The sequence below is a fragment of the Apiospora kogelbergensis genome (genome assembly GCF_038363985.1).
Source record: "Apiospora kogelbergensis strain CBS 113332 chromosome Unknown utg000002l_segment0_segment0, whole genome shotgun sequence".
NCBI classification, from domain to species: Eukaryota; Fungi; Ascomycota; class Sordariomycetes; order Amphisphaeriales; family Apiosporaceae; genus Apiospora; species Apiospora kogelbergensis.
Window position 1 is genome coordinate 2,310,955 of NW_027117419.1, and position 15,053 is coordinate 2,326,007.

The 15,053-nt window shown below is 53.7% G+C and overlaps 3 protein-coding genes across 3 annotated transcripts; 1 reads left to right on the forward strand and 2 right to left on the reverse strand.

The window, feature by feature from the left end:
- Positions 1-839: 839 nt before the first annotated feature.
- Positions 840-2,266, forward strand: PG998_003616 (uncharacterized protein; the record flags this gene model as incomplete). The annotated part of the gene is made up of 2 exons (XM_066870434.1): positions 840-1,981; positions 2,050-2,266. The coding sequence occupies 2 exons, from the start codon at positions 840-842 to the stop codon at positions 2,264-2,266; spliced, it is 1,359 nt and encodes a 452-aa protein (XP_066734184.1).
- A 769-nt stretch (positions 2,267-3,035) lies between these two features.
- PG998_003617 (Spc97/Spc98 family protein) lies at positions 3,036-5,405 on the reverse strand (the record flags this gene model as incomplete). The annotated part of the gene is made up of 5 exons (XM_066870435.1): positions 3,036-3,376; positions 3,474-3,945; positions 4,005-4,162; positions 4,221-4,713; positions 4,782-5,405. 5 exons carry the CDS (start codon positions 5,403-5,405, stop codon positions 3,036-3,038), a joined length of 2,088 nt encoding a protein of 695 aa, XP_066734185.1.
- Positions 5,406-6,412: 1,007 nt separating this feature from the next.
- Positions 6,413-8,218, reverse strand: PG998_003618 (uncharacterized protein; the record flags this gene model as incomplete). The annotated part of the gene is made up of 4 exons (XM_066870436.1): positions 6,413-7,269; positions 7,329-8,022; positions 8,081-8,095; positions 8,171-8,218. Coding segments are annotated over 4 exons (1,614 nt in total), but the record flags the coding sequence as incomplete, so codon positions are not given.
- Positions 8,219-15,053: the final 6,835 nt, after the last annotated feature.

Below are 15,053 nucleotides of genomic sequence, written 5' to 3' on the forward strand. Positions count from 1 at the left end.
ATCCTAGCCTGCGATCCCGAGTCTAGTGGGAAGGTACCTGTGACTGCGAGTCTTTTCTCGCGACTGTGAGTCTTTTCTCGCGACGACCCTGGGAAGCTGAGGCCAATGACAGCCGGCTCCGGTTTTTACTCGCAGACGTGGGCGAACCGGCGGCCATTCGCGGGGCGCAATGCACAATGCACCTTGCACCACCATGCCGATTGACGGTTGACTGTCGAGGGCAGTATGCGGAAGCGCAAGAAGACGGTGACAACCACCCCCCCATCTCACTCAGCTTCTTTTTTTCCATACATCAGCAAGCAGCTGGCGCCCCCTCCCCTAAAAGGGAACCCAACGCCGCCCGTCATAAGTCCACTCCGCCCACCTTGCCTACCTTGCCTACCTTACATGGACACACATGTTCACGACGCATCTATCTCCTCCACTCGAACATCCTCCAGTCCTGTCCACAGCCAGGCGTTTCATCCCGCCCCATCTGCCTGCGAATCCCCGTCCGCCAGTTCACCCGTCACCACCAAAAGACAAGGCACAAGGCACAAGGCACCAACCCGTATATCTAAGATCGGCCGTCGACCCCATTGTGTGCCAGTTCAGGCTCCAAAGGCTATTTTATTTTTCTCCCCGGTTCCACGCGATAACCGCTCCCTTGGGACCCCTAGCCGCATGCATATACCGCCCAAGCGGACGGACTGGCTGGCTGACTGTCTGACTCGGTTATATATGTGCCCACGAGCATCCCGCTCTCATCCCCAACTCGCACCACGATAGCAAACCAAACACCAAACACCAAACCCCTCCTCCTCTCACATGAATTGCCCTCCCAACCCTCTTCCGTTACAATGACGCCCAGACAATTCACCAGCTCGTCAAACCACACCACCAGCACTCGAGACTCCCAAAGAAGTACCGAGTCTTATGAGTCCCGCAGTACCGCGCCCACTTCTGTATACGAGAGCTCCAGGCCATCCACCAAACACTCAATACTCAAAGCCTCCAGACCTCAGCCCGACTACCAACAGCAGGACCTCTCGCCGTCTACCAGTCTGTGTTCTCGCTCCTCCGTCGACACGTACTCCTCCCGGGCCTCGTTAGACCAGGTTGAGCATGTTGACGTGTCGGACGCCAGCGTGGATTATACCGAGATCCCACCGCTACCCACATATCGGCATGAAATTGTCGACACAACCGTCCGCCCTTCCACCCCTGAGGACTTTGCTGCCCTCTTCCCCTCCATGAACCGCCTCTCTATTCGCCATGACGACTTTACCTCGGACGGCAACATGAACCTGCGGGTCGACACCGTCGTGTCTGGCCGCAGGAGGAAGACAATCCAGCTCTTCCATCTGCGCATGCACGATCTCAACAGGCGCGAGTTCTCGCTGCGGAGGTACTGTCGCGATTCGGGCCGCGAGGTCTGCAACTCAAAACGGAGGTTCACCGAGCCCGCCGACCAGGGCCGCCCCAGTCTGCCGCGCTCCATGTCTTCGGCCATGAAGAACATCCCACGGCCGCACCTCGCGAGGACTGGCACCGCTGGGTCCGCGTCCTCGTCCTCGACGAAAAGCCGGCCGGGCACGAGCTACTCGACGCCCGAGGCGGATGGCGAGTTCCGGTCGTCTTTCGCCCAGGCAGGCAAGCGGCACAAGTCGCATGCCGTCGCCACCAACGCCATCAAGCTGGAGTTCTCCAACTATGCCAGAGTGGACATTGCCCGTTGTGGATCCAAGGGCTCGAAGAGATATGAGTTCGAATGGTGGGGTCACAAGTACTCCTGGAAACGGGTCACGGACAAGCTCACGGGTGTTGTGTCCTTCCATCTTTTCCGAGATGGCCAGAGCAGAGCACCGGTCGCTCACATCGTGCCCGAGACCCGGTCGCCCAACCAGGTGGCTGCCGATGAGGAAGCCGGCGGTTGGATCCCGCCATGTCACATGTGGATAAGCGACCAGGACCTCGTCAATGCCATGACCGACGTCGCCGAGTAAGTGCCTTCTGTTGATGCAATCCGTCTGCATATCCGTGATTGTAGCATACTAACAACTTGCGCAGCGTCGTTGTCTCGACTGGTCTCCTGGCCCTTGTTGACGATTGCATCAAGGAGCGGTGGGACACCCGCAAGCTTCACCGCATCAGCCTTCCACTGGGCTCCAGGCCTATGGGGTTCGAGTATGCCGGACCCAAAGCCTTTGTACACCACATGTTCGCCCGGCGCAACTCAGCCCCACAGAGGCCGTTACACTGGGGGTCGCCCGTGGCAGTCTATTAGGCCGCCGAGTCTATTAGGCCGCCGACTGAACTCTACGACTTTTAACACTACCCGCCTCTATCCGAGTGCGATTATGACTGACGACACATCCTTTTACTTCACTCTTCCAAGCGGCCTTAATCGTGTCTCAGCTCCAATTTTCGATCTTGTCCTTTATTTTCTTTTTTCTTTTTGTTTGTCGTACCATCGGTTCCCTTACCACGGTCAATACGGGACATATATTAGCGGATAACAGAGACCTGCATATTTTGAGCAGGGGTATATTACAGCACTCACTTCGAAGCGTGTTTTGGACACTTCCGTTCTTGGGTCATGGCGTTGGGGGGATACTGGGCATTCACGCATCTGTGTACAAAAAGGGACTATCTCGTGTATATTAATGGCTACATGGCGACAAGCCGGGAAAACAGAATTTTCTCGCTTTGGAGGTTGATTCTTCTCTTTGTTTTGGTGGCACACTTTGGAATGACGATGGGTCAAACAGTCAATTTGCATTCATGTAGTGGTGTAGTAAGGCAACAGCTGTGCGGCTAGGGCACGGCTCCAAAACCGGGGAATGCATCGAATAACAGCACACTGAATTCTGGCGCCTGCGACTGGGGTTGCATGAGTTACGCATAGCCTGTACTGGTGATATCTCCTCTAGTCTTCGTCTACCAAAGTCGTTTGGGGCTCTGTGACAAACATAGGTGCTATTGTCGTGAGGTGTCTTGGCTAAAGTAGCTTCGCCATAAGCGGTGTATCGTGATGCCGGCCAGCTATCGTGCCGTTACTCGTGCTCGGCGCCAATGCCGCTATTGAACCAGCCTCCAAAGTCCAACTTCATGAGGAGCCGATCAAGCCCGCCAACCCTCTTTGGCATGTACCGCCCCGGCTCGTCGTTGAGGAACTCCTGCTCATCCGAGTATACCTCCTCGCCCTCCATGTCCGCCAGGAACTTGGAGTCGATGCTGAGATTCCGCAGAACCCCGACCACATCCTCGACCCCCTTCTTGACTTGGTTCTCCATCTGGCCTATGTGCGCCTTGACCTCGCCCCTCTTCGGCCTCGAGATTGGAAAAGGCGTCCACAACTCCTTCATCCGCCTCGAGATCAAGTGCGGTCCAGATACTTTGCAGGCGGTGTACCAGCGCGACCAGACGATCTATGTGAACTAAAAGCCTGTAAAGTGGGTCGGTAAAGGTCAGCTGCGTAAGCAGGAGACGACGTGTTAAGGCGCTGAGGTACGTCCTATGGGCTACAGAGAGGGTCTGCGGATCCCGATGGGCTGCGAGATTCAGGCCCGACGGGGGAGATTGGCGAGACGCAGGACGGGTTGCTTGGCCATCCTCCAGCCACAAGCCGTCGTCACCTTCGTCAGGCTGCTGGTCCGCATTGTCCAGGGGCCTTTGCTGGTGTGAAGTTGCCGGTCGACTCCCAGGCGCCTCTCTACCAACAAGCCATCCTTCAAAGTGGTCCCAGAGACCTTCTACGACCTCAACTTGGAGATAGGCCTCGGTTTCGGCAAGGAAGAAGATGGCAGCACTGCTTGTTGTCCACGTGCTGCGCATAGTCAATGATCGGTCTGACCAACGGTCCCTGAGAAGACGTGTCTTTCTCTGACCGGCCTTCTTTTGACTAAAAGGGGGGTCTCGGGGGCGCTGGGTGATGGCGGCGGAGGGATGTGATTTTCCACAAGTCTGTTAAGCGGAGATGTGCCCGCCGGATAGAAAGCAGGTACGAATTGATAGAAGAGTACGTGGCTACGTCTGCAGTCGAGAGAAACAGGTCCAGCGGCGAGGGAACATGTAAGCTCATAATGACGGGCACTGAAAATAACAAGTTGCCAAAAGGCGCTGGAGGTGTAGGGGGTTGTCGTGTTTCTCTGCAGAGTTTGTTGTGCCGCTCTTGGCTGGACTGAGTTGTATCAGACTCCTGGCACGCTCCAGTTCTACGTCTTCCTCTGCGTGCTCACTCTGCATCGAAGCAAGCACAGCCCAAGCCCGGGAAAGCACCGCAGCAACCTCCCCTTCTTTAACGACTGCGGTGCCGAGATTGTCGCGTTTTTCATAGGCCAGGTTATCTGCCCGATGCCACCTGTTCCTCACTTTCTCATCTGCCTGCTGCGTCAAGGCCATGGCAAATTCACCACGTCCAAGCAAAAAGAACTCACGCAGGAGATGTAGCAGTTCTACCACCTTCTCTCGGGGAAGAAGCTTTTGCAGTGTAGTCTGTGATAAGTATTGCCGAATGCTGGTTATTGCTCTCGAAAACGCCGCCGTATTAAGGGGGAAGGCTAGGCTTGACAGCTCCTGCAGCTGTGAAGAAAGGTGACCGAGACCGCCGACGCTCGATTCGGATCCAGCTCTGCTCCGCACATGATTCAACGAGGTACCAATGAAGAGCATCGATGATACACTAGAGGCGTTGACGAATGCTGGCAGTAGTCTCTCGTCCACTCGGAATCCCTGCATCTTATGATTAGCTCACTATCCTCAGGCAACGCTCATGTTTTTAACAAATGCAAGCAGCTCACATGGTCACTCTCTGCATCCACCTGGATGAAGAAGTCTTGAGCTCCAAAACTAGGCACTCGGCCGTAAAGAACCCAAGCAGAAACCTGCTTGAGCCATGCCGTTTCTGCAACTCGGGCGAGACTCAGCGCCGCCTCCTCAATATCCGCATACCCAGTCTGGATCTCACTCCGGAGTTTATCCATCAACTGTGATCCTGTGCATAGACCACTTTTGTCCTTTTTCAGCGTGAACTGGACTATGTCCCACAGCCATTCCATCCTCATGGTCCAGTCTGAAAATTCGCCTACCACCGCCGTAAGGGGCACGATGTCGTAGGCCCCAACGAGGGCGGCATCCTTGCGGAGAATGCTGCTCTCTACTTCAAGTATTTTTCGCTGAAACGCGGCCAGGTGAATAGAAACAATGGCATTGGAAACGGCTCGGCATATGACAGATCCGTGCGACGCGTTGATCTGAGCCGTAGTCTTGATGAGACTGCGGTGAAGCTCGCTCAAATGTGCAGCCGTCTTCAGTAGATCCCGCTCCGGAGGCGACAGAACGGGCTGCGCGGTTTCTGCCAATCGCCCCTCCCGCAGGAGTGGCGACGAGTGCCCAGATAGCGACAGTAGTATTTCATGCAACATGTTGGGGCCGCCGGGGGATTATACAAATGTTGGTGCCAAGTAAGGGAGGCTCAGAGCCAAACCTCTGGGGACTTCGCTTCTTCCAGATCGCGAGGCGACTTTTTGAACCAGAGTGTTTTGCTGATATCATGGAAGAGGAGAATGATGGACCCTAGACACTCGTACCGACACATCCCTAGGCGCAAGATTGTTGACGCTGTAATTGGGGTTGGTTACTGCGAATTTATTGCAGCAAAAGCTAGGTGGACACAACGGATGTTATAGAAATGAGCCGATATGGGCGAATGATGGTCCTGCAGGCGTTGTTCAGGCCATGAGTCGCAACGTGAGAGTCGACGGAGCCAAGGTCGTAGTCCGTATGCGATTGCCCATGCGGAAGTGAAATTCGGGAGATGATTCCGCCGGTGAAAAGCCCAAAGCCCAAAGCCGCCGCGGGGGGGCATCAAAAGCAGGCACGGCCGCCACCGACTGTATCAATAAACAAACTCCTCAATCAAGATAGTACTGGTGGCAGTTTCTCAAGCCATGGCACGTTACCTGCTGAAGTTTCGGAATGGTTTGAGCTCGCTTTCCCTTCCTTGAAACGACTGGCACAGGCGCGTTAAAGCATATATCACGTGACGAAAATAGTGGCAGCTCGGAGAAAAGTAAATAAAGCCATCAGCTTCCCAGAATGCCGACTGTCATTCTGTTCCTTTTCATGGGTGATTATTCTTTTGCATGCCAAGAGTTCAACTTCAACTGCTGAATTGGGCCAATTACCTATTTCTCTCCCGAAGAAAATAGGCAGGGTGATGAGTTATGAGTGGATGCACGCATGAGCATCATAACCATAACCATACGCTCTCCCGCCAGTCAAGTGCCATACTGTTTCTTTCAACGGCAGAAAACCTTCATTATGTGAGTATGCCAGAAGATTAGATACGTGATATATATATAACCCTTTGCTATCGCTTCAGCGTTTAAAAATCAGATTATGCCAACTTCCGGACGAGTTGGATCCCTACCACACATGTTGAATTATTTCCCAGTGAACGGGTTTTTCCCTTTCCACTAGGGGCGCTGCTGACATCGGCCTGGTCGGCGCTTGTAATTGCCTTGGGGTCTGCCTTGTCCCCATCGCCAACCATGGTACTGGTATCATCGCCAACCACAATCTGGCCACCGCCCTTGACCCTGCCTACCACCATGCCTTTGCCCACAGCCTTCACTATCGCGCGGCGTGAGACTCCCGTTACGTCAATGTACACCAGGCCGACGTTCTTGACGCTCCCGCCCAGGTGCTTCGACAACTCACCAGCCTCATTGCCCCATTTGTGCGTCACGACGTTGGTGGCCGCAGACGAGCCGGAGGCCAACAGACTGCGCCCGGCGTAATCGATTCCATCAGCAATAGTGGAAAAAGCCATCATGCTCTTGTTGAGCAGGCCGGGCTTGTAGGATTCGATTGGCTTTCCGTCTGGCCCGAAACCCCTGCCGCCGTCCTTGGCTCCCTTCCTTGCCAAAGTAGCACCGAGGTTCTGAGCCACCTTGCTGACCTGCCCCACCGTCTTGGATGACAGGTCGGCGACGTTCCCAGAGAACTTGCCAATGCGGCGAACGCGGTCGTGGGTCGTGGGTGTGAAGGTGACAGCCTTGTCAGCCGGCTTGGTCTTTTGCGTGAAGCTGTCTGCCGAAGTCTGCATGCCCTTGGTGATCAAATCCGAGGTCGTGACTATCAGACGCGATGCATATGTCGCCTTGGAAACGAGGAACGACTTCTTGTAGGCCGGATGTAATTCCATCTCCAGGAACTCTGGCGACGCAGGTGCGACTGCCAGCGTGTCATTATTCTTATCGGAGGGGAGAGTAATCTCGACAGGTTCTAGGAGTTTGTATTAGATGTGCATTTTTCATCAGTCTCATTATGGCAACTTCACCAACCTTTTGAACCCGGCTTGATCGCGTCGTCGTTGATCTGATACCCCTCACCAAGCTCGCCAATAACGCTGCCATCCTCTTCGTCCACGAGAACGATCTGGCCACCTTTGCCCGGTCCGCTGTGGCTTCCCTGCGCATAGGCTTCGCCCGGGGCGAATGAAGCCGGGTTGTAAGCCGGCGGAGGATAGGGAGGGACTTCGTCTTTCGTCGCCATTTTTGACTTGGTGCTTATAGGCGAAACGGCCGCAGAAGGAGTGGCAGACGTCGAAGGGCTTTTGGCTTTTTTTGCCGCTTTTGGGGGAGGCGCCCTCTCCAGGAATGCTGTGCATTGTGCCAGAATGGTTTCAAATGTATCCACATCCTCTTGGAGTCCCTTGCGGCTGCCAATCTCAGGAAACTCAAGCCTGGTGAACGTGCCGCTCTCGGGGCCAAGATCCCATCGCGGAATGAGATAGCTCCGGGGAGGCTGGTGGTAGATCTGAGTGGTGGCCGGGAGAGGGATGTCTAGGCTCTCGTCGACGTGCAGGTGAAGGTAGAAGTCAGACGGGGTCTGGGTGTCTCCGTCAAAAGCGGCCGGATCCGCGTAGCTCGACGAGGTCGGCACCATCAACAATGACAGTGTCTGTGGCCCCGTCGGCGTGAGAGACTCCTCCTTACCGGCTGTTACATGGTAGGCAGAGACGCCCTGGATGGCGTACTGCGCAGCTGGTGTTAGGACAAGTCGAGGGCAGGACGGATTCGGACAGATAACTTACCAGCAGCTTCGGATCCTGGAACACGGGTTAGTAACGTTGTTATCGCAGGAGCCATGCAGCGCCGAGGGAGAGCGAGCGGTGTTTACTTACATTATGCCCTGATGCCATGATCCAAAACACTTGCAAATGTCTATTGTTGCTGGGATAATCCAGAAACACGCGAAATACGATCGGATATAATGTAGGTAGGGCCGCAGAAGGAGTTTCTGCGGAAAAGATCTATTGATTCAAGTAGGAAAGAGTGGTGGCGAGCGCTTCGATTTGCCGCCTATGCTTCTTTCTATTTCAGGCGCTGTATCATGTGAGCCAACCAGCAACCTCATATGTACGTTGAAGCGCTTAAATCACGCTGCAAGGCTACGAGACTGCGCATCATGAGAGGCCTCTCGCACGACGTCATTGGACATTTACGCTGTGACAGCCAATACCCCGCGCAGGTCTGGAACGTACTAAGGTTGACGTGCGTGGGTGCGGGCGGGCATCCATGGAAATCCTCGCCAGGACTCGCCTCACACAAGCCTGTTTGGCCTGTTTGGCCTGTTTGGCCTGTTTGACATGGGTGATGGGGGCACAGGGGCCCTGGGGCTCTGGCAGTACTCTGGGGCTCTGGGGCCCAACCAAAGCAACACTCCTGTAACGCTCTATTAATACACACAACGCTCCAACTCTTTGCTGTTGGTCCACTGATAAGAATGCCAAGCATGTGGCAATATCCAGTGCTGGGCGCTTGATCGGGGCTCATTCTAGTAGTGCGTCAAACGTCCCAGATGCCAGAAGCACATCGCGCAAGTTTGGATTTGACGCCTCTTCACGATAATCTACGCACGATAAAAGACTGGGAAAACATGTGCAAAGGTGGTGAAAATATACGGGTTGGGTATTTGCACCAACTGGCCGGCCCTAGGGGCTATTGAGGCTTCTTGGTAGCAGCGCTCACACGGGGTGAGCCTCATCCTGTTCAACTTCCCAGAGCATGGACTGCCTTACATAAAAATGACTTGAATCTAGATTGTTAACCGGAGTCAGGCGTATTTTGCGCATTCTGTATTGTCATTCAACGTGTCAGGAAGGCTCGGGATGGTGCTTAGCCTCAACAGCCAGAGAGCTCAATTCAGGGGTATGCCCATAAGCCTCCCTGGGCGACATTGAACAATCCGATTAGGATTGCCTAAAAGGTGCGATTACTAATAACCTTGTGCTTCTACTGGGACTCTAAAGTCTTTTGGTTTAGAAACATGCCGCTGTTCCTGCGTGATGGCTAAGGCTAAGCTCCGGGTCCGGTAGCTGTGGTGGGCGTGTATGGATTGATCATTGTGAGACCAGTACACGGAGTCTCGTCATTTTTAGTCATGAAAAGTAGACTATGAGTTATCAGATGTGCCCTCCAACTAGTTGACCATTCTACATTATTGTGGCTTTTGGTGCTGTTGCTGACTTGGTGAAAAAATGCCGAGCAAATACGCGGTACTGTGCCCAGGGGGCAGCTGGGAATCGAGACGAGAGTAGCTGCCAGCAGAGCTAAGTAGAATAACTCAAGTGCGGTGCTCTTTAGTTGCTCTTTAGTTGGTTGGCGAGATCCTGAATGCCTCTCGGTCATTACTACACGCCCAGCCAATTCGCGTGCACTGGTTTCGGGACTGCCATACGGTATATGTGGTAGTTAGTCCACTTCCCTAGCTTCCTTGCTAGATGTGCGTCGTTTGCTCTGCATCTTTTCAATCCAGGCTATATACCAGAAGTTTTGCTAATATCCATGTGAACTAAAGGGAGGCAAGGTTTTTGGAACCTATTGTTTGCTGCACCGGAGAGCAACCCCTACGTCCAACGCACCCCTGGGTTCAGAAGACCACAACGGGTGATTGACAACTACAGGCGAAAAAGAACTTCTAGAGCCCGTTTTTCCCGAAGATTTTATTACATCATTTGCTTGCGGGCCCGGCAACCGGTCTGGACGGCAGCGTAAGCCATAGCCCTACCGAAGGGGCCCCGTGGGCCGTAGTGAACCAAGCTGCCGGGACGCGATATCCAGACTTGAGCAACTGATTCGTTACCCATACAGTGGAAATGGCCCGACACGTGTGGTGGCACAGCGTAAATGAATACTAGCAGTTGGCACCATGTTACCACTTACACTACACCGTGGTCATCATGTAGTACTTGCTTCGACTGGGCATGGTGATCTGTCACTTGAGCCGCTTTGCCCGTGGTGGTCTTTTTGCCCCTTGGATTAGCAATCACCAGCTAACATGAGTTAGAATTAAGGAAACCCGTGCAATAATGTGCCGTAGAAAGAGGAAGAAAAAATGTTCTCCCTCAATGATAAGTAACCTAATTGATCTCTTGAGTTGGGCCATCCGACTACGTGGGAAGCTTTTTCTTGTGTTAATATCATGCATCTTTGACAACACTGCTCACCAGCTGCTTTTGGCTTTTCTACCGCAAATATGCAATGTACAGCTTTACCTATGTGTCTACAACCTAGTGCGTATTGGACCAATGCTGCGCCCAGGATCGAGTGGTATTCTAGCAGCCGTTCCCGTAACATGTAGACATGTAGTGCTCAGGCTTGGCGCATTATCTAATTACACAAGAGCCTTCCCAGTGACCATGTAGACAAGAGTCACGCCAGTGTGGGCAATGTTTATACTCATTTGGACTAAGCATGGAGTTTGTGATCTTGAGAGAGGGTTGAATACTACACACACCGGAGGCCATCCTCGGAGGGAGGCTACTTGTTCCGGAAGAACAAGATCCATGGTGCAATGGATGCTGTTCTAGTCAACAAATGGAAGAATAAACTCATCCTTCAGCTTAAGTAAGAATTATATTGCCGCCTACCGCGTGTGTTGTGAGTGAAGGGGGGGATGAGCCTGGCACATGGTCTACCACAATACGTCTTGTCCGCTTGACAGACACGCATGCTAAATACAATGGTCCTCAGGCATAACAAAGATTCAAGTCCTAGTTATCTCAAGACATTGGAGTCCGAAAACAATGGATGCATCTCTTATGGCTATGCACTGCTGTATGTGAATAGCTCTCCACGCACACCTTGGAGAGCGGCAGCTCATGCAGGATTGTCAGTGATTTGTCATCCTCCATGGTGATGGCTTACGCGCACCATGTGAATGGCTGGAAATTAGAGCGAAGCCGGCATGCCCTCTTACTTACGGAGTGCAGGCATATTCACATCTATTTTAAAGACACCCGGCTTTAAGGAAGTGCCAAGGGTTGATGGATTGCAGGACGAATGAGAGCCAAAAAGGATGGGTGATGGGTGATTTCGAATCCTCTTTGAAAACAACGCTTATGCAGGCCGAGGCCGCTGGTTTTTAGCGCTCCGGACACAGCACAGCCCCCACGATTGACGCTGGCAATTGGTGTTGGTGACTAGAGCAAGCGGTTAAATCAGGGCCTCTCGCCTATTGCCTGGGTGTCACTCAACGATACTATTCATGGAATGACCTGTACGAAGCCTGAATAGAGCCGAACCACCTAATCTACCGACTTGTCACGCTTAGGGAAAGGAGAAAAGAAGGATCTTTTATTAAACAAAAGCAAAGACGCTTATACAAAGCAATCTACTTGCTACTGTGGCAGGAATTGACGGCGGCCCATGGTCGAGCATACCGGACCGAACATGGTGGGTTGGCAGGCCAGAGTTGGGAAGATAAACCAACCCATGGAGTGGTGTGTGCATGTACAGCTACCCGCATACCACATGTACATCGTACGTACTGGCTACGTACGTTGCATACCTCATGGCTGCACTTTCCATGGCGCTGTAAGCGCATATGTGCGCGCATCGGCCTGCCGAATTACATGGAGGATAGTCGGGTTGCGCCGCCCGGTGTGCTGCCACATCGAGATCCGCACTGTCCCACCCGACGGCTGATCCTCGCACGTTGCGCAGCAAGGTGGTTTGCGTATCAACTCATCACCCATCACCCATGTTGGAAATTCAGGAGAGGTGGTTCTGGAGCAGGACTGGAGGTGGTGCCTGGCAACAAGAAGGTGTTGAGCAGTCACACATAGTTGTGGTTCAGTCGCGTCAATCCCCCGGGCCAGCCATTGGCTCGCTTTTTGTCCGACTGTCTCAGTCGGGTGCTGACTTTCCATCATTTCCATCAACCAGACTCAACGGCCGCGGGCCGGCCGGTAAGCGACGCGAATTGCCAAGTTCCTGCTGCGCCGCGAACTAAAGTGCCTGGCACCCCTCAAGCAGCAGCGCCTTACTTTTAACCTCGCCCTAGTGAGGATGTGCACTGGAGAGGAGACCCGGCCCGATTCGATCAGAGGTTCCCGTAGTGTCAGAGCTTGTGCTCTTCCCGTGAAGCGCTCCAGCGTAATGGGTTGTCCCGATACCTTTGCGCCTGGGACAAGGTTTCCATTCCTTCGTTTTCTTCTGGCGCCTCCCCGACCGTTCTGCTTGCGAGAAAGCGACGAAACAAACATTTTACTAGAAGCTAGCTGTAGGCAGATAGCACATCACTAGACACTAGGCCAGATTGGTAAAGTGCTTTGGAAGCACGCACACATTTTGGGCTTGCTCATACAGGCAAACATGGACGATAGGCGGATAAAACACGGCCAAATCGCGACACTACTGCATTGTACCTAGAGCAGCATGTACTGCATCGCTATCGGACACATACGTAACTACGCAGACAGGTACGCCCGAGAGAGAGAGCCAGTATATGTACGGGTACTTTTCCGCTTTCCGTGATGCAACCAGAAACAACACCAGCATGGTATGGGTGTGACGGATGTAATGGTGGTAGGCAGGGTAGGTAGATTGCATCGATCCCCAACTGCGTGACTGTCTTCTGTCTGCGGCAAACACGTACAAAGAATTTCCGGGACACGAAAGGGATTCTGCGAACGTGGCACACATCAGCAATACATCAGCAATAGGTGGCAGGCCAGACACATGTAGAAGCACCAATGAATGATTTGCTCGGGCGTGCACGCCGCTGCTTACCCCTATTGATGGACAAGTGAGGAGGAAGATACTTGGATGCTTTCACCCTCCCTTAGGTTTGGATGGGGTTGCTTCATCTACCACCTCTACCCGCTGAAGATTTCTCGATCCGACGAGGTTCCCGCTCTAACCGGCTGATAGCTGGCCAATGTCGGTCGGGAGGATTGTCTGGCCTAAGGCCGTCTTTTTCGTCACCCCCTGGACCCCCCTCCCTCTACATACTCGGGTTGGCGCACCTCCAGGAAACCGCTCCCTGCAGGTCTCTGCACTTCTCCGGCCTTGGCCTCTCCCAGGTGCCTCCAATCCCTTCTGAGAATGGACTGGCAGGACTGAAGAGGAGTCTAAAAGGACTGCCGATCGGGCCACTATCATGCTCTACACCGTCACAGCGACCCTCCTGCCCGTTTTTATGAAGACGATTCTGGTACATGCAACTGTACAGTGCTGTCGGTTGGGCGTCTGTACTATGAGGTTCGATGCCTACACTAGCCCTGCATTTGCACGGCACCTTGTTGAGATATGAGGCAGCCCAGCAGGCCAGGTACCTCGCTCGTGCTATGTAGTCGAGTTATCCAGCCTGCCTACTGCGTGCCAGCCACCGCGTCACGGAAGCTAGGCTCCCGATCATCTACTATTCAGCACGGCGCCATCGCCTACTTCCACAGCTCAATGCAACACCGGTCAAGCAGAACTTGGCGCTGGCTTCCGTTCTACTCTCTTTTTCGCCCCCGGTCCCCAGCAGACTGGAATTCATGCGCAGAAGAATATAGCAAGCACCACACCACTCCCACGCCTCGTTTCATTGTCAACGGCGAGCAAGACAAGCGACAAGAGCAGATGTCGTTCAGTAGGCAAAATGGTTTCATCTGCTCGGCATCAACGTGGGGTTCAAATTTGCGGCCTGCGCGGGCCTGGGCGCCATGGATGGGCCGAGCCGATATGGGCTCCAGTTTGGAACGCTATGTCGAAGGTAGGTAGGTAGGTACATGTATGTACTTGTCGCCCTTTTCGTGTTGGTGACTTTGCCCGTGGTGAGTGGGCCACCTATCAGGTATGTACATGCATACATTGTAGAGCTAGCACCGCTGGGCCGCCTAGAGGCTAGAGGTTCCCAGGGGGTGGTAGAGGCAATGCTGGTCTATCCGACCCGTCCGGGGAACATTGAATTGAACCCTTGCACTGGCAATCAATCGTCCAGGCAAGCCAGGCAAGCCAGGGAAGAGCTGCCTTTACCGGTCAGGCCTGGCACGGCTACGGCATGTAATTCCAGGATGGAGAGGTACATCGTCGTAGGCTCGGTCCCATGTCACTCCTAGTCACCATGCCGTGCGTGTTGGACCCCATGTTGGCTTCCCAAATATTCTCCCCCATTTTGCTCCAATCCACCATACCATACTTGCCATCGGGGATTCGTAACTTCGCCTGTATTGTGTGCTTGTGTGCTTGTATGTGCGTGCGTGTGTTGTGTGTGCGTGTGTGCTTGTGTGCATCTGCTTGTGTGTCCATCGTACTTCCTTCCCTCTTCCTTCCCATTCCCAACCAACGACGACCTTCCCAAAGCAGCCATCCAACGAAGAAGCGCGAAGCCGAGAACAGGAGCGACTATCGCCGACCTTGGACTGATTCGTGCCGGTTTCCTTGATACCTGCTCTGCCGTGTTTCCATGCCACCTTCAGTCATCTTTATTGCGCATTCCCATACCCACCCCAAGTCTGCGAGAGCCCGTGTTTACGACAACATTCCATTTCTCGACCAAGTTCGCGTGTCCACGGACGGATAACTGCTCGCACACCCTCGCTCGTGTCTCTGCTCATAGGCCTGCTGGCCAGCTGGATTCTTCACGGGTAGCTGCAGTTCCCCTTGGTGTTGTGGCACCCTTACTGAGAGTCCTTGCATTGGTCTTGTCCGAGCGCCCTTTGACAGCGGAGCCCGGGGCACCAGGCGCACGAAGAGCATAGTTGTGTGGACATCGTCTGGAGGAATATACACCGC